The sequence below is a fragment of the Bos javanicus genome, chromosome 1 (genome assembly GCF_032452875.1).
Source record: "Bos javanicus breed banteng chromosome 1, ARS-OSU_banteng_1.0, whole genome shotgun sequence".
Lineage (NCBI taxonomy): Eukaryota > Metazoa > Chordata > Mammalia > Artiodactyla > Bovidae > Bos > Bos javanicus.
Window position 1 is genome coordinate 54166478 of NC_083868.1, and position 20285 is coordinate 54186762.

Here is a 20285-nt window from a genome sequence, read left to right on the forward strand (position 1 = left end):
TGATCCAGCAGATGTTGGCAATTTGATCTCTGGTTCCTCTGCTTTTTCTAAAACCAGCTTGAACATCTGGAAGTTCACGATTCACGTATTGCTGAAGCCTGGCTTGGAGAATTTTGAGCATTACTTTACTAGTGTGTGAGATGAGTGCAATTGTGCGATAGTTTGAGCATTCTCTGGCATTGCCCTTCTTTGGGATTGTAATGAAAACTGACCTTTTCCAGTCCTGTGGCCACTGCTGAGTTCAAACAGGAGATGGCAAGAGTGAACGTCGACATTCTAGGAATCGGCAAACTAAAATGGACTGGAATGGGTGAATTTAACTCAGATGACCATTATATCTACTACTGTGGGCAGGAATCCCTTAGAAGAAATGGAGTAGCCATCATGGTCAACAAAAGAGTCCGAGATGCAGTAGTTGGATGCAATCTTAAAAATGACAGAATGATCTCTGTTTGTTTCCAAGGCAAACCGTTCAATATCATAGTAATCCAAGTCTATGCCCCAACCAGTAACGCTGAAGAACCTAAAGCTGAACAGTTCTATGAAGACCTACAAGACCTTTTAGAACTAACACCCAAAAGAGATGTCCTTTTCATTATAGGGAACTGGAATGCAAAAGTAGGAAGTCAAGAAACACCTGGGGTAACAGGCAAATTTGGCCTTGGAATATGGAATGAAGCAGGGCAAAGGCAAATAGAGTTTTGCCAAGAGAACACACTGGTCATAGCAAACACCCTCTTCCAACAACACAAGAGACAACTCTACACATGGACATCACCAGATGGTCAACACCGAAATCAGATTGATTATATTCTTTGCAGCCAAAGATGGAGAAGCTCTATACAGTCAGCAAAAACAAGACTGGGAGCTGACTGTGGCTCAGAGCATGAACTCCTTATTGCCAAATTCAGACTTAAATTGAAGAAAGTAGGGAAAAGCACTAGACCATTCAGGTATTACCAAAAAAAAAAAAAAAAATCCTTATGATTATACAGTGGAAGTGAGAAATAGATTTAAGGAACTAGATCTGATAGAGTACCTGATGACCTATGGATGGAGGTTCATGACATTGTACAGGAGACAGGGATCAAGACCATCCCCATGGAAAAGAAATGCCAAAAAGCAAAATGCCTGTCTGGGGAGGCCTTACAAATAGCTGTGAAAAGAAGAGAAGTGAAAAGCAAAGGAGAAAAGGAAAGATATAAGCATCTGAATGCAAAGTTCCAAAGAATATCAAGGAGAGACAAGAAAGCCTTCTTCAGCGATCAATGCAAAGAAATAGAGGAAAACAACAGAATGGGAAAGACTTAGAGATCTCTTTAAGAAAATTAGACATAACAAGGGAACATTTCATGCAAAGATAGGCTCGATAAAGGACAAAAATGGTATGGACCTAACAGAAGCAGAAGATATTAAGAAGAGGGGACAAGAATACACAGAAGAACTGTACAAAAAAGATCTTCATGACCAAGATAATCACAATGGTGTGATCACTGACCTAGAGCCAGACATCCTGGAATGTGAAGTCAAGTGGGCCTTAGAAAGCATCACTATGAACAAAGCTAGTGGAGCTGATGGAATTCCAGTTGAGCCATTTGAAATCCTGAAAATGATGCTGTGACAGGGCTACCACTCAATATTCCAGTGAATTTGGAAAAGTCTTTATTATAAACTTATAATTTCATACCAGTATCCACACAATGGGCTTCCCTGGTGGCTCAGATGGTAAATAATCTGTCTGCAATGCGGGAGACCTGGGTTCTATCCCTGGGTTAGGAAAATCACCTAGAGAAGGGGATGGCAACGCACTCCAGTATTATTGTTTGGAGATTTCCGTAGACAGAGGAGCCTGGAAGGTTACAATCCATGGGGTCACAAAGAGTCAGACACAACTGAACGACTGACACATCCACATAATAAGGTTGTATGTCTTATGAATGAAATTTAAAACATCCAAATTACAGAACTGCAATTCCACACCTGGCATCTACATAAACTCTCTGAGTAAGGAATGTCAAAGCAGAATGACAACGCTGTAGATTTTGTATATGCCAATTTACACTAACCACATATGAGGTTAATGATGGGCACTGACTCATTTTAAACCTTCCACCAGTCTGTCATCTTGCACTTTCTTAGTCCTACTACCCTCCATCAATATATAACCTTAGAAAATGACTTTTAATTTTAATAATCTGTGTGACTGTGATTGAAGGTTACTAACAACCACAAGTGAGAAGGTAAAAATGGATTAACTTGATTCTACTTGATTCTATTCTGCACAAATAGACTACTTCAAGGGAAAAAAAAAAGTTTGGTGGGAGAAAATGTTACAAAGGTTTGAGGTGTGGGACTTGGTTCAGAGTTCCAAAAACTACCATAATATAAATTAATAAACAAAAATTGGGGTGTCCCTGGTGGCTCAGTGGTAAAGAATTCACCTGCCAATGCAGGAAATGTGGGTTAAATCCCTGATCCGGGAAGATCCCGCATGCTGCAGAGCAACCAAGCCCATGCACCACATCTATTAAGCCTGTGCTCTGGAGCCTGGGAACTGCAACTACCGAGACCACACGTCACAGCCACTGAAGCCCACGGGTCCTAAAGCCTGTGCTCTACAACACGAGAAGCCACAGCAAAGAGAAGCCCCCCACAACACAACCAGAGCATTGCCCCCTCTCACCTCAACTAGGGAAAAGCCCACACAAAGCAAAGACTCAGCACAGCTAAAAATAGATAACAAATTTTTAAAAATTTGTCTAAACAGGCCCAAAAGAGACATCTTGTTTTCTGTTATTAGTTCACTTTTATTTCTTTAACATTTAGTATTCTCAGCCCTCTCCGGCCCCTCCATTTTGTTCCACATTTTGATTTGTTACGAAGCTATATTTCATACCATCTTCTTCCCTTTCGAGAACTCTGCCTAAGCTTAACATGATATAATTCAAAACTATTGTTTTTCTGTAGCTACAACTCTCTTTCTGCATGTTGCCCTGGAACCTCTGCACCCTTCTCTTGCACTCTCCACATACCACAATCACAGATCCAAACTCCAGTTTAATATATCACACATTAAATGCAAACTTATGCCTCATCTGCATGCTGAAATTGTGAGATGACTGTTATATACCTACACATAATTTTTCTTAAGTGAAAGCAGTTTATCTTTAGACTGATACTGCCAAAGCACAAGCCACCGCCCTGTGCTTGAACATCACACTTAATGAAATTTTCATGAGGCTATTGTCATCTTGAAACAAGGCCCTGACAATGGTCAGATAACTACTGTTAGAGCCTCAGCCCAAGGTACAATGATGAAGGATTTTGATTACTAAGTTTAAAATAATAAAATACTGGTGATGCCAAATATTTGCAAGAACTGTATAAAAGTTCAGATCCTTTGACTCACTGGTTCCCTTCCTGGGAATCTGTCTTAAGAAAATAATTCAAAAAATAAAAAAAATACATGTTTACAAATATGTTTATTTCAACATTACCCACAAATAATGTGAAACACTGAGACTAATGTTACTATACAGAAATGCAGGAATTGTTATGTAACTTATGATGAATCAATGCAATGGCCACTTATCAAGAAATCATGAAATGAGGCTTATTAAGACTATACATATGTTTAGAAGCAAATCGTAAATGAAAAAAGAAAACTGAAAAATTGTCCTTAAAAACACTAGAATGGACAAATATAAATTAATAATTATGATATAGAAATTCTTTTCCTTAAAAAGTTTTAAAATATTGTTTTACTTTTGATTTTACAACAAGAAAAATTGGAAGAAAATAAATTATACCAGAAAATCAATTCTCTGAAGCCAAACAAAGCCTGTAAGCTTTGGTTTTCCTATTCCTACGTAGAAAATTAAATTATTTTCAGAATTGGCAGGACCACATCATCTAAGACTAAAGGTGAAAATTAGACAGTTCAAAACCTTGAAATTTGTTTTTGGACAGATGTCAAATCATGCCCTGTGGCTTCAAAGAGATACAATAGCCAGAATAGAAAGAAATAGTAAAAAAGTTGTTTTATTACAAACCACTTATTCTCAAAACCAAGATATATAAACTGCACTTGATTAGAAGTTCAAAGATCAGAAGTCATAAATGGAAGACGAGTCAAAGAAAGATCCATCTTGGACCAGATGCATTCTTTCAGCCTCAAGATTTAATGGTTTTACTAATCCCTTAGTGAAGAGGAATTAGAAGTTATTGTCAGAATCCACTAACTTTTTAGAAGAGAAACTGGCATTATTACTGCCTCCCCAGGAAGTAGTATTGCTCTCTCTACTTGGCACCAGCTGGTACTTACAAAAGAAACCATGAAATGTACTGCATCTTTGGTACAGAAATTATGTCACCTCTTTACAATAAATCCTTCCTCATAAAATCCCATCCTTGTCTTTAGAAAAATTTTCTTGTGATTGAAATGTGAAACATTTTGTTGAAAAATCAATCAAATAAAAAATTGCAGGGTGGTCAATGTTCCAAAGCGAAATTGTGTATTTCTTAGGTCTGATCCATTTTCTTTATTTTGTAATTAACTGCCTAAATGCCTTAAGAGGGCTTCCCTGGTGGCTCAGATGGTAAAGAATCTGCCTGTGATGTGGGAGACCTGGGTTCGATCCCTGGTCTTGGGAAGACCCCTCTGGAGGACACTATGGCAACCCACTCCAGTATTCTTGCCTGGAGAATCCCCACACAGAGAGGAGCCTGTGGGGCTATAGTCCATGGGGTCACAAAGAGTTGGACATGACTGAGCAACTAAGCACAGCACAACAAATGCCTTAAGAAGCTTCTAGCTTCATTAAACAATCTGGGAACAGTAGGAATTTTCCCCAAAGAATTAGCTGTCAAAGTATTCCTCTAATAATATATTATTTCCTAATGCTAGTGTTGAAAGGCTAAGGCATTCTGACAGATAACTGTTTGAAAATTTGAGCTCAAAGCTGTTAAGTAGTATGAAATATTGGTTTTGGAACCAGTCCTTAAGTAGAGGACAAGGCCAGCAAGAGAGGAGGAGACAGTAATGAAGGTGCCAGTAACAGTTCTGGGCATCCTTTCTGATATTGGCATATTAATGTTGGCAGAGGGGTTCCCAACACTTGTAGAATGGTAATTAGGTTGGATATTTAAAACAAAACAAAACAACCACCTTTATTTCTGTGTAAAATGAGAATTCCACATTTTAGAATGAGATGAGAAAAAAATATACATTAGAAAAATATAGAAAAGATAATTTAAAGTGGGTTATCATATGTTAAAGTCTCTAACTGGGAAAAGAACTTTCAAAATTTCACTTCCAAGGGAAAAGAAAAAGTTGTCTAAGCTGATGTGCTTACTTGGGTCTCAACGCTGCTGCTGCTAAGTTGCATCAGTTATATCTAACTCTGTGCGACCCCATACACGGCAGCCCACTAGGCTCCTCTGTCCCTGGGATTCTCCAGGCAAGAACACTGGAGTGGGTTGCCATTTCCTTCTCCAATGCATGAAAGTGAAAAGTGAAAGTGAAGTTGCTCAGTCGTGTCCGACTCTTAGCGACCCCATGGACTGTAGCCTACCAGGCTCCTCCGTCCATATCTTCGTCTAAAACGTCACTGTCCAATACCGTAGCTTCTGGCCATACATGGCTATTGAGCACTAGTCCAAGCTGATATGTGGTACACATGTAAACCACACTGGATTTCAAAGATTTGGAATGGAAAAAATTGAATGGAAAATGTCTTAATATTTTGCATACTGAAATTTCGAAATTATGTTATATATATTTGGTGAAATAAAAACATTGTTAAATTAATAACAACCATTTCTTTTTACTTCTCCTAATGCAGCTACTCATAAATTTAAGATGACATATATTGTTCATATTTTTGGCTTTCACTATATTTCTACTGAACCACAATTGTTCATTAAATGAATCAGTCCAGATTAAATTCCTTTAAAATCCCTTCTAACTGTAGCATTCTGACACTAACAGAATAAAGGTTTAAGCTAATAAGCTTTTTTTTCCTTCTTCCTCTTTCATTAAAAGTTTTTTATTATTGGACTATAATTGCTGTACATGTTACATTTATTTCTGCTGTACAACAAAGTACATCAGTTATATGTTTACCTATATCTCCTCTCTCTTGAGCCTTCCTCCCATGCCAGCACTCGAGGTCTTCACACCAAGACTGGTGCTCAGTACCAAGCACCGACCCCAGCTCCCTGTGTAACACAGTACCTTCCCAGTAGCTACTTATTTCACAGTTGGTAGTATATGCATGTCAATGCTACTCTCCCAATTTGTCTGCTAATAAGTTTTAAATACAGAGTGAAATACAAAGTTACTTTAGAGAAATCTAGGTTTAATCACTATTTCATATTTCTCCACACTTTTTCACCCATGTCCCTACTAATTTCTCATTCTGTTCCCTATGGATCCCCAATAGCCAAGAAAAATGAATATCCATTTATTTACTTATAAACTGCAAGTAAGCAGTTCATAGGACCATTCTGAACTGTCATTCAGCGATATTCCTCTGAATCACCTCTGAAACATATGAAAAATATTGATTCTTAGGCTTGATATCCAGAGATTCTGACTCAGTAGATGTGGGATAAGACAGGATCTTGTACTTCTCAAGAAGCTGTCTCACAGGCTCAGCCAGATTTGGGAATCAGAGGTCCAGCCTAACATACTTTATCTGTAATTGGGGTAAAATGAATGGCTCTAGTGCTGAGGCCCAGTGGCCTCCGACCTGGAACCAGGATGCAGGTTTCCTAACCCCAGTTCACTGGCATCGTTGACACATGTTCTGACAAACACTCATATACTCACTCTCCAAGAGCTCCAGCCATCAGTATATCTTCTCTGTCAGTTTTAACATCCAACTCAGGTTCTCCACTAAGCAGAAGCTTCAAGTTATAAACAACCAGCAAAGTACCTAGTGGAAAAATAGATGTTTGACTTTTGTCAATATTTAACTACACTAAGCATTAGTCATGGTGCTATTATCTCACCTAGGGAATTAAGCCCGCTATAGACTAAATTTTCTTTTGTACTTCAGTAAATAAAATGCCTTGGTAAGTTTCAATATATATGTCTTATAGTAAATTCCACTTTCTGCCAAAGAGCATTGAGTTTCTATAGCACCATCTTCTTTTTAACTATTCAACTTATTATGTCTTTCAGTGTGGATTCTTCTCATAATTTGCATTATAAAAACTGTTAGAAGCCTGAGCCAAATTTGTATTATAGGTAAAACTCTCATTGTCAGAACTGAAATCAATGCACATAAGAACAAAGATGAATTTTTACCATTTGTATAAATATGAAGTATTGCTTTGTATAAATGTGTATAAATATGAAGTAGACACTAACAGAGGTGTTGGTAAACTTTTTCTGTAAAGGGCCAAAAAACAAATATTTCAGACTTTGCAGGCTTCTTACAACTACTCACAACTCAGCTCTACAGTGTAGCATGAAAGCTGCTGCAGGGAATACACAGATGAATGATGTAGCTACGTTCCAGTAAATGGTAACTAAGAAAAACAGCCATGGGGCCAATTTGACCTGCAGGCCCTAGCTTGCTGATCCCTGCTCTAAAGCACAGTAAACAAAAACAACCCAAATTGTTTATAAAGTTGATTATAATATAAAGACAAACAGCACTGTCAGAGAAATTTGAAGAACAACCAAGTACACTTTTCTTTTTGGTAATACTAAAATGGAGGGGAGAACAGCAGAGTGACTAAGAATCTGGACTTGGACTTGGGAGCCTAAATACATGTGTCAATACCCTGGACCAACCATTTACTATCACAGTGACTTCAGGTAAGTTTCCTAATCTAGATGATAGAGCTCATGAGGCACTTAAAACACAAGGGTTGTTTTGAGGATTAAATGAGTTAATTTTTATAAGGCATTTAGAAAAGTGTTCAGGAAATAGTATATCTTTCAGTAGTATATACATCAGTATTTCACAATTATAAGGCAACTAAAGAGATTATACATTAACCATCCTTAAAGTACACCATATATCTTAATGAAATGAATAGTTAAGTGCCATTATTTTTCTTCTATGAGAAAGGGAAAAGGATGACATAAAACATTACTTTTAAACAAACTACCACAAGTTAGAGGAGAAATTTGCTATAAACATAACATAAAACAGAATTTTAATACAAACAGAATAGAATTTTGCACATTAACATTAGAAAAAGCAGAATGCAAATAGCTTTCTCTAGAGCAGGAATCTTTTTGCTTCTAGATATGAAAAGTGGTACAAGTCTGGAGAAAGACTGCCACAGAAGCCTGGACTTGTTACTTTATAAACTGCTAACTCTCTTACATGCCCTGCGGTCATCTAGTCTTGGATGCTGTAGTAAAGAGTCTCCTGACACAGAGAGATGAGGAGAGAGATTATCTCTGGCAGAGACTGTGATTCCCTATGATCATAGCCTGTGTCAACCTCTCCTTACCGGGTTTCACCAGGCTGTTACAAGTACAAACATTTCTCCCAGTGCCAGTGACTTAAGAGTTATTCCTGTTTGGATTCTCTAAGACAAAATTTATAAAAATAAAATGAATAACTGCCTCATATGAGATTCCACATGGCGTTTTAAATAGAAATCATATTTACAGTCTTTTGTATGACGCTGAAAACAAACACTTCCACATTAAAATTTCAGGGTTGTGATGATCTTACCACATTTGCCGTAGATCACATTAAACTGCTGCATCAATTCATCTTCAGTTTTAAATGGAGAATATTTATAAATTATAGACAATTCTGTTGAGAATTTTTGAGGATCATCTGTGACAGATTCTCTGGTTCTTGTTAACCATGAAGGTATTGGAACCACAACCTATTAAAAAAAAACACATCAATTTACTATGAAATACACAGATAAAAACCATCATTTTTTTTTGGTCTGACCCCAATTCACTCCAAATTATACAACGCTAAGTTAAGAGTGTACTTGCCCCAGGTATTCTAGTTTGATAAGGAAGAGGCACAAAACAAAAATTTATACTTAAGAGTTTTATTCTAAAATGTTCCACTACAGAACATGGTGACTGATGGACTCTACCTCAGCCCCCTACAGAATTATGGGTCAGATGGCAGAGGAAACAACAGTATCAGCATTTCAGAAGTTGAAAAGTATGACAGCATATCCAAGTAACCAATCCAAAGCCCATACCAGAAATGAGAAGTACCAGACTGATTTACAATTCAGAGCTCCCTCAAAGTCTCAGAGATTGATGGCATGAATTAGCTCTTGAGGTGGGGGTAAAAGAGAGCTACAAGCAGTCCAGCTCCCCATCTGGCATTAGCTCCTCCCCCTCCTCCATAGGGAATGGATGTTTACTCTGTGGAAAGAGTGGAACAAAGCATGTCTGGATTAGAGGATATGTCAGGCACAGTTGGCAGGTGACCTTACTGAGGCTGTGTGCTTAGCCACTCTGTCGTGTCTGACATTTTGGGACTCCATGGACTGTAGCCCACCAGGCTCCTGTGTCCCTTGCCTGGGGATTGTCCAGGCAAGAATACTGGAGTGAGTTGTCATGGCCCTCCTCCAGGGGATCTTCTCAACCCAGGGATAGAACCTAGGTCTCCCGCATTGTGGGCAGATTCTTTACTTTCTGAGCCACCAGGGAAGCCTATGAATACTGGAGTGGGTAGCCTATCCCTCCTCCCAGGAATCAAGCCAGGGTCTCCATGGCATTGCAGGCAGATTCTTTACCAGCAGAGCTACCAGGGAAACCCTTACTGAGATTAGAGGGATTCAATGAAAGTACACATATTGGATGCTGAGAACTGCAGATCTCTTCTCTCATTTGGCTCCCAGGTTCTGCCAGCTAGGCCTTCAGGTAGAAGACTGTAGGAGTCTTCTTTAAGATACCTGACCAGCCCAGAGGGAAAGACATAAAGAAAATTACACCAAAGATTACTCAATAAAACAGCCTGGTATGTATTATTGTGACCTGAATGGCTGCCAAGCCCCACCCACACTCTCAGAGCTTTCAATTGGCATTTTATTGGACTAACCTTAAAATCTGGAAAACTCAGCAGTGGCCACAGGACTGGAAAAGATCCCAGTCCCAAAGAAAGGCAATGCCAAAGAATACTTAAACTATCGCATGCTGCTGCTGCTGCTAAATTGCTTCAGTCGTGTCCGACTCTGTGCGACCCGACAGACGGCCTCCCACAAGGCTCCCCCGTCCCTGGGATTCTCCAGGCAAGAAAACTGGAGTGGGTTGCCATTTCCTTCTCCAATGCATGAAAGTGAAAAGTGAAAGTGAAGTCTCTTAGTCGTGTCCGACTCTTAGCGACTTCGTGGACTACAGCTTACCAGGCTCCTCCGTCCATGGGATTTTCCAGGCAAGAGTACTGGAGTGGGGTGCCATTGCCTTCTCCAAAACTACCGCACAATTGCATTCATCTCACATGCTAGCAAAGTAATGCTCAAAATTTCAAGCCAGGCTTCAGCAATATGTGAACCATGAACTTCCAGATGTTCAAGCTGGTTTTAGAAAAGGCAGAGGAACCAGAGATCAAATTGCCAACATTTGCTGGATCATCGAAAAAGCAAGACAGCTCCAGAAAAACATCTATTTCTGATTTATTGACTATTCCAAAGCCTTTGACTATGTGGATCATAATAAACTGGGAAATTCTGAAAGAGATGGGAATACCAGACCACCTGACCTGCCTCTTGAGAAACCTGTATGCAGGTCAGGAAGCAACAGTTAGAACTGGACGTGGAACAACAGACTGGTTCCAAATAGGAAAAGGAATACATCAAGACTGTATATTGTCACCCTGCTTATTTAACTTATATGCAGAGTACGTCATGAGAAATGCTGGGCTGGAGGAAGCACAAGCTGGAATCAAGATTGCCAGGAGAAATATCAATAACCTCAGATATGCAGATGATACCACCCTTATGGTAGAAAGTGAAGAAGAACTAAAGAGCCTCTTGATGAAAGTGAAAGAGGAGAGTGAAAAAATTGGCTTAAAGCTCAACATTCAGAAAATAAAGATCATGGCATCTGGTCCCATCACTTCATGGCAAATAGATGGGGAAACAGTGGCTGACTTTATTTTTCTGAGCTCCAAAATCACTGCAGATGGTACTTGCAGCCATGAAATTAAAAGACACTTACTCCTTGGAAATAAAGTTATGACCAACCTACACAGCATATTAAAAAGCAGAGACATTACTTTGTCAACAAAGGTCCATCTAGTCAAGGCTATGCTTTTTCCAGTGGTCATGTATGGATGTGAGAGTTGGGCTATAAAGAAAGCTGAGCACCGAAGAGTTGATGCTTTTGAACTGTGGTGTTGGAGAAGACTCTTGAGAGTCCCTTGGACTGCAAGGAGATCCAACCAGTCCATCCTAAAGGAGATCAGTCCTGGGTGTTCATTGGAAGGACTGATGTTAAAGCTGAAACTCCAATACTTTGGCTGCGAAGAGCTGACTCATTTGAAAAGACCCTGATGCTGGGAAACATTGAAGGTAGGAAGAGAAGGGGATGACAGAAGATGAGATGATTGGATGGCATCACTGACTGAATGGACATGGGTTTGGGTAAACTCTGGGAGTTGGTGATGGACAGGGAGGCCTGGTGTGCTGCAGTTCATGGGGTCGCAAAGAGTCAGACACGACTGAGCAACTGAACTATATTCTATATTAAAGTAGTGAAGAATAACAGTGATCTAAGAAAAGTCTCTAATGTGACAGACAGAGACCGAATAAACAAGCACAAACAAAGCAACTCAGTGGTAACAAAAACTATAAGAGGAAAATAAAAATTTCAGAGGAAAAAATTAATCATAGTTAATATCTTCAGAGCTCTAAGCAGAAATATTGTATCTATGAAATAAGAACTATGTATCTTTCAAAAGGAATATTGAGAGACTAAAAAGACTCTTTAGAAATAAAGAACACGATTACAAAAAATGTCTGTAAGAGGGTTGCAAGATAAATGTTAGAGAATCTCACAGAAAACAAAACAATAATTTAAGGATGGAAGACAGGAGAAAAAGGATAAGAAAGTAAAACCATCTTTGGACATCCACAAGCTAAGAACAAATGTTGTAAAATGAAAGAAAAGATAATATAGATGGAAGAAAATCATCAACTACTACAGGAGAATAGCACAGAATTAAAGGACATGAGTTTTCAGACTGAAACATTTAATAAACGCCCAACACAATGGGTATAAATAAACCCACCCAAAGGCAAAACACTGAACTCAGAACACTGGGGAGAAAGACCCTCGGAAAACAGAGCGGAGGGGAGAAGAATGGGTCACACAGAAGACCGAGGAATTAAGATGGCTTCAGACTTCTCACGAACAACACTAGAAATCATATGATAATGGAGCAATGCCTTCAAAATCATGAAAGAAAAATCATTTAAAGAAAAAAACATCAAGACAAACTATCATTAAGTGCTTGGGTAGGAGAAAAACATTTTCATGCATGTGAAGTCTCAACATGTTTTACCTCTTATACACCCTTGCTGAGAAAGCTAATGGAGGATGTGTTACACCAAGAAGAGGCAGAAAGCTAGGGAAGATGATCTGAAACTAGAGAGATGAAGAGAACCGCCAAGATGACGGCAGGGGCAGATCCCAGGATGGCAGCTGAACACCAACCATGGATCGCAGGAGTGTGAGGGGCCGCATTTAAGAAGACTGCAGAGCAGAGGCCTTCAGGAAAGTGGAACTGACAAAACAGCAGGTGAAATTGTCTGGCAGGAGACTAGCTTGCCCACTGGGATTAACACAGTGACAAAGACACATAAAACCAAGCAAATATTCAGTGACAGTGACAAGTACACAGACCACTAAGCAAACAATTATTAACTGTCAATTAAAATAAAAAGTTCTGCAGGAAAAGGAAAAATAGCTTATGATATGGTATAATTGTGTACAGTATAGTGCTTATATAGTCTCATAATAAAAATACTGAATATTTGACACAACCAAAATTAAAATCAAGTTATATTGAAGGTGGAGAATTGGAAGGACGTACATGTGTGATAGGAGCAAAGAGAAAGTAATAGATAAATCCTCATCTTTTATAGTGGGAGCTTAACAGATAATGCCGAAATCAAATCAAGAAGTAACAATACAAGCATGTTACACAGAAATCTGCAGGAAAATATCAAAATAATCAGCTAACATTGTTAGCTGCTGTATATTGTCACCCTGTTTATCTAACTTATATGCACAGTACATCAAGGGAAATGCCAGGCTGGATGAAATACAAGCTGGAATCAAGATTGCCGGGAGAAATATCAATAACCTCAGATATGCAGATGACACCACCTTTATGGAAGAAAGCTAAGAAGAACTAAAGAGGCTCTTAATGAAAGTGAAAGAGGAGAGTGAAAAAGTTGGCTTAAAACTCAACATTCAGAAAACTAAGATCATGGCATCTTGTCCCATCACTTCATGGCAAATAGATGGGGAAACAGTGGAAACAGTGACAGACTTTTCAAAATCACTGCAAAGGGTGACTGCAGCCATGGAATTAAAAGATGCTTGCTCCTTGGAAGAAAAGTTATGACCAACCTAGACAGCATATTAAAAAGCAGAGACATTTCTTTGCCAACAAAGGTCTGTCTAGTCAAAGCTACAGTTGTTCCAGTGGTCATGTATGGATGTGAGAGTTGGACTATGAAGAAAGCTGAGCACCAAAGAATTTATGCTTTTGAACTGTGGTGTTGGAGAAGACTCTTGAGAGTCCCTTGGACTGCAAGGAGATCCAACCAGTCCATCCTAAAGGAAATCAGTCCGAATATTCATTGGAGGGACTGATGCTGAAGCTGAAACTCCAATACTTTGACCACCTGATGTGAATAACTGACTCACTGGAAAAGAAATGAGATTCCCAGCATCTTTCCATGATGCTGGGAGAGATGGAAGGTGGGAGGAGAAGGGGAACGAAGAGGATGGGATGGTTGGATGGTATCACTGACTCTATGGAAGTGAGTCTGAGCAGCATCCAAGAGTTGGTGATGGACAGGGAAGCCTGGCGTGCTGCAGTCCATGGGGTGGCAAAGAGTCGGACACGACTGAGCAACTTAACCGAACCTTGTCGAAAGTCATTGCCACTATATAAGTGGAAATGAGAAGGTCACTGGTTTTACTTTTTAAAAAAAGAAAAAAGGAAATGGCTCATTTTAGGAAAGCTATAATCGCAGCTTTGGCCCAATTTCCCATGTCCTTTACTCACATAAAGTACAACACAAATGCTTAAAGTATTGCTTTTCCTCATGTCAGAATCCCACTCAGCTACTCTCTGCTGCTTCTAGACTACTCCTATTAACTAGCCAGACTCCAGCACTGCCAGCAGACATGCTGGGCTCCTGCTGGACAATCCTACATCTCCATACTGTCCTCCAAACCCACAGTCATCTCAGGTCTGAGACTTGCCACGTGCCATTTCTCACCACTCCAGCCTTTCCAGATGCAAGTGGTCTCTTCCCCATAAACTCTCACTCAAGGCTGTCTAGTCTCTTCATCCATATCCTGCTTTTGACAATTTACTAATACCAGGAATACACACTCATGGAACAGCATGCTTTTAAAATACCTTCATTTTGTTATTTATCCAATTCATACATGTCTGCTTTATTTTGTGACCAAACTGAAAACACTCTGATGGTCAGGTGGTCTTCTTGTTTTCTACCTTCCACAGGGTATATCCAGCACTGCGCAGACAGCAGTTACTCAACATATATTTGTTATCCTGAATTATAACTGATGTTCATAATACTAAAACTCAAATGCTGCAAATTAATAAAATGTCTCTGGGTCAGAAAAGGGAGCTAAAATTATGGTCAAGAGAGTAATATTTTTAAATCTGTTTTGCTTTCAGTTTCTTCAGATGTTGTTTTCCAAGTCTTCTGAATTTAATATTCTATTTACTTTAAAAGTGATAACCTATTTATGGATAGGTGGTGGAAATGTTTTGCAGGCTTCCAAAAATCTCACAGTGCCAAAGGGAGCCTCTTATTCTGGAAGATATGCATACATGGATAATAAATAATGTTCTGAAAACAGGCTAGGATTAGAAAAAATACTCAAAAAAAGATCAATAGGACAGGCCTCCAATGACCCCAAAATGGCCAGCCACCTTCTATCTATTTCCCAGATGTATTCCTAAATTTCTAAATCATAATAGGAAAGCACCCATGATAGACTTTACCTCCTGAATGGTAAATTAAAATAACTTTATTACCATGGAAACCAAAGGAAACTCTCAACCCTTACCTCACTCAGACCTTCTCTTTCACAGAATGTCTGAGAAAAAAACACACAGGTCATCGTTTCTTCCTTCTTTGTAAAAAGAATAAAGTCTTTTCCAATCCTCATGGATCCGCTATATTAAAAATCAAGAATATAATGGTTTATATCTCAAACATTAGCGAGAAGGGACAGAGGAGCACAATATTGTTCTTTTCACTGAAATGACTCCACTGTTTTGCTGACTCTTAACCAAGGGAGTGTAAAAATATTTTTTTGTTGTTTGTTTTCTCAAAACAGAGCAGAGTTTGAACTAATCCAGCCCCACATTCTCACTTAAGATATGACTGCTGAGATAAGGTGCTGTCTAGGGCTGCAGCAAAGAAGGATCATCTGGTAGGTGCCACACAGGTAGCCGTGGCCTCATGTCCTCACTTTTCATTGAGCAGACTAATCACATAAGCTCTGGACACATATAACGCCAGTGCAAAGACATGCATTAAGAAACAAACACAGAAGCTCTATGGTACACGGGTGTTACTTCCTAATCTCTGAAAAGGAGATTCATCCTCTATTTGTGAATTAAATTTTAAACTCTATTTGTAAAGTAAAGATTTAAGTCAGTTTGGGCATGGAAATTATAAAACAAGGTAGAACTCTTGGGTTTCTATTCTCTTTTAAGTTTTTCAAACTTGGATCATTCTCAGTAAGACTTTCTTTAACCAAATATTCCTGATAACCAACAGCAATAATACTTACATTATAAGAAAGAAGTCCTCACCTTTTAAGGCCATTGCCATATTGCCCGATAAACTTCAAGGTTGATAATCGTTTCTTGGATGTTCCAAAGTAAATGATATCTGACGCTTCCTCTACAATTGACAAAGACAATATAAGTGGTTAGGACATAGGAGTCTTCACATTGGCCAGAGGTCCAGTTGTCAGGATGTCACACATATATTAGGGCAGACCCATACTTCTTGCATGAGTGCAGAGAAAATGATCTTTGTCAGGCTTCATAATCTCTGACCAGGATCTTAAGAGCAATGTACTGACAAGAGGTCAGAGATACCTAGCTGTGTCACCCTGGGAAGTACAGCCTTAATTTCCTTGACCCTAAATGGGAGCTATTAACACATCCAATACTTTGGCCACCTCATGTGAAGAGTTGACTCATTGGAAAAGACTCTGATGCTGGGAGGGATTGGGGGCAGGAGAAGAAGGGGACGACAGAGGATGAGATGGCTGGATGGCATCACCAACTCAATGGACATGGGTTTGGGTGAACTCCGGGAGTTGGTAATGGACAGGGAGGCCTGGCGTGCTGCAATTCATGGGGTCACAAAGAGTTGGACACGACTGAGTGACTGAACTGAACTGAACTGAACTGAACGCATCACAGAGTTGTTGACAAAGATAAAAGGAATAAATGAGATGAGGTATCAACCTTGAAAACAATACGTGCCATTTGATAAATGCTAATAAATTAAAGATGCTATAATTATTTGTACCACTGGTAATTTTTCCATGGTTTTGGCCCTTATCCAGCCCCATGTGAGGTTGCTAACTGGGGAAGAAGGGCTATCTATTTCTGACTTTGAGAGTTATTCTCCTGATCTCTCCAGGCATTCTGGAATTCTGGAAAAGAATCCTCTTAACTTCAAAACATACACACCTCCAAGAAACAGGCATGCTCCCAGGGAAAGGAAAGACAGAAATGGGTCTCCCAATTGGGCTACATGCCCTGCATACACACCCCAGATCTGTCCTAAGGACCCTGTGTGAGGCTGGGTGCAGACATGCTATAGTGCAGTGGCATGGTTGTGTAAAGCCACTCCACTTGTCTGAAGCTACCTGGACATTTTATCACATGCTCTTACTAAGGGTTGACGATTAGATGAGGGTATCAATAATGATAGTATTAGCTACCCCTTATTGATCATTCAGTATATGCCAGGGACTACAGCATATACTTTATTTGCACCACCTATTTAATATTTACAGCAAGCCTACAAGGAAGATATTATCTGCATGTTACAGATGAGGAAATTTAAGTTTCTGAGGTTTATGTAACCTTCCCAAGGTCACACTAATAAATGGTACCCCCAGAACTATAACCCAGAGTTGTAGACCAAATCCTACGGTTTTTATCACATGCTGAACAGACTCTCATGTACGGTGGCCAGTGTTCTGAGCACATGGACAGAACACTGAATAAGACAGACAGGATCCCTGTCCTCAATAACTTTATGTCATGGAATGAGAAAAAAGCAGACAAACAAGATCCTTTCGGAGAGTATTAAGTGAGGGAAACAAAACCAGGAGAATGTTATGGGAATTAACAAAAATGTAGTTTGCAGACAGAATGCTCAGGAAAGGCCTCCTTCATAAGGTGTCCTCTGACTTGAGAGTCAAATGATGGAGGGCCAGCCAGGTGTGGCTGGGGTGCTATAAGCAAGGGAGTGCAAGGTACGAGAAAAGGTCAAAGAGGTGGACAGAGGCCAAGTAATGCAAGAAACTGAAAGTGTTGGGAGTATGAATTTTATTCAAAAGTAATGAGAAACGACTAAGGGCTTTAATCAAGGGCATCACTATGATCTATTAAAAGAAAAAAGTCCACTCAGGATTGCTGTGTGAGGAATGCACTAGAAAGGGGCAAGGCTGGAAATGCAAAGAGTTTGGACATCACCTCTTCCAAAAGGTTGAGCCTGAACCAACTCAGCTTGGACAACTGATAGATAGATTTTATTTTCAGTTAACACTTGAGTTCCAATGTTAATAAAGAATTGCTCTCAACACTAGTGACCCTTCTTAAAATACAACTGTATCTGTCAACTGAAGTGTGGATTTCTTCACACTTGTCACTTGTGTGTGTTTTGATTATTTTGTTTTTGGACCCATGTAAAAGAGTTGCTTCTTTTTTAAAGAATTGCCTTAGAATATATCACACATAGTCTTTGACTATTTAGACCAAGGGGGTCTTCTGAGACTTGAATATAATTGCTTTAGTTTTTATTCTGAGTTAGCCCTGACGATCATTCTTTCCTCTGGTGTGGAACTGACCGGAACACTTCATATTATTTGAACTCCCTCACCGTTTGTTAAATCTGGCTTGTGGGATATACGCAACTGTTATAAGAATTCTAGAAGGACTTCTCTGGTGGTCTAGTGGTTAAGAATCTTCCTGCCAAATCAGGGAACATGGATTCAATCCCTAGCCCAGGAAGATTCCACGCTTCGGGGCAACTAAGCCCAGGTGCCGTAACGACTGAGCCTGCACACCCTAGAGCCTGGCCTTGCAGCAGGAAAACCACGGCAATGAGTGAGCCCGCACACTACAATCCCCTCTTACCACAACTAGAAGAAGCCTGCACGCAGCAACAGAGACCCAGCACAGCCAAAAATAAAATAAATAAAACAAAATGAGGAACTCAAGGATAAGGTATCTCAATTCATGAAAATCCTTTCCCTAAAGGAATAGTATCTCAATTCCACAGCAAACAGTAATCTGTACCTACTATGTACTGCCTTTTACTAGCCTTGAAGATACAAAGATAAATCATGCAATGCATGGCAGATGCTTTCACAATAATGAGAACATTCAATTGAAGCAGCTAAACCTTTGAATACGCAGGGAAGAAACACAAACCACTAAAAACAAGAAAAGGTGACCCCTACACCTGAAGGTTAAGCAGAAAATTTTAAACAGTGTAAAGCCACTTGAAACTGCCTCGGGTCTCTTGCAAGTAGTACCTGCAGGATGTGCTATAGATCATCTCAGAGTCCATCCAATTACCGTTTGGTTCATTCATTCCCAGATGCTTTTCCTTATAAGAAATCTGTACCTTACATCTGTCATTTTTCCAGCAACACTGATTTATGTTCACTTTTGGTCTTGCTTCAGATGGTTACAATGAATTTACTCTGTCAGAGGGAACACTTAAGCCTAAAAAGCTCAACAATAAGTCTGGGGGTTATTTTCCCTAATAGCTCCATACCAGATTTTATATAGATAGCTCAATTTGTTCTTATTTATTTTATGGGTTTTCAGACTGTTTGTTCTAACAGGCAGGTAGGAATCTAAATAATTAACTTACCAGGGCTCATACCACATCCATCATCCAGGAAGCATAACATGAATCCACCCTGCAGTTCTTCATTATCCACTGTAAGGGAAAGCAGTTATTACTAATAAATAGTGGGCTTAATTTGTTCATCAGAAAGGCATGCTGCTCACATAATTATTTGTCCTCCCCAAATGCAGCCACTGAGTGACAGAATTATGGCACAAGGAAGAAGCTCAGAAAGTCATCTTGGCTATAGTTTCATGAGAAACCGCAGCGGGAAAACAGGCAACAAAAGGGCTTTAAACTGACTTAAAACATGTTAATAAACTACATATACAGCATGAATGCTGCAGTCCATGGGGTTGCAAACAGTTGGATATAACTGTGCAACTGACCTGGACTGACCGTATGACATACCCTGTTTTGGAATCGGACTGGTCCTTTAAACTTCAGGTGTTTTCTCCCTGGAGGAGGCAATAAAAGGAGCCAGAGATGTGACTCCAGGATCTCTCTATCAAATTGATCAATGCTGATACCCTTCCACCAAAGCACTAATTTCAAAGTCAATCCAGGTCATTCTCATTAAACTCATCAGGCTCTCTTCCAAGTAGCTAATTTCCGTAAGAGCCATTTGTGGCTGCTGCTTAGTGGCAGCAAATATTTACCTCTTGAAAATGTAAATATTTTTGAAAATACCTAAGTTATTTGGAATCAATTTTGATGATGAAGAGATATCATTCAATTACATAATATAATCTCTTATTTAAAAATTGTGACGTTTTAACTAAAAGTAATGAAGACTAATTTCAATGCACAGTTCGTAATCTGGCTCTCAAAGTAATTTCAACATTTAGATATATCAATTCTAAGAATATATATCTCTCTGATATATCTCTCTTTCGGTAACAACTTTATTGAGAAATAGATCACACATAAAAAAGCTCCACATATTTAACATG

At 39.3% G+C, this 20285-nt stretch overlaps 1 protein-coding gene across 1 annotated transcript in view; it reads right to left on the reverse strand.

Annotated features, from left to right (window-relative positions):
• MORC1 (MORC family CW-type zinc finger 1) overlaps positions 1-20285 on the reverse strand; it is a 159697-nt gene that overhangs the window by 128761 nt on the left and 10651 nt on the right. Inside the window, exons 4-8 of the mRNA XM_061428205.1 lie at positions 19357-19425; positions 16041-16131; positions 15287-15395; positions 8703-8862; positions 6833-6938 (exon numbers count right to left, since the gene is read on the reverse strand). Coding sequence (XP_061284189.1) covers positions 6833-6938; positions 8703-8862; positions 15287-15395; positions 16041-16131; positions 19357-19425 — 535 coding nt within the window. The remainder of the gene's footprint in view (positions 1-6832; positions 6939-8702; positions 8863-15286; positions 15396-16040; positions 16132-19356; positions 19426-20285) is intronic.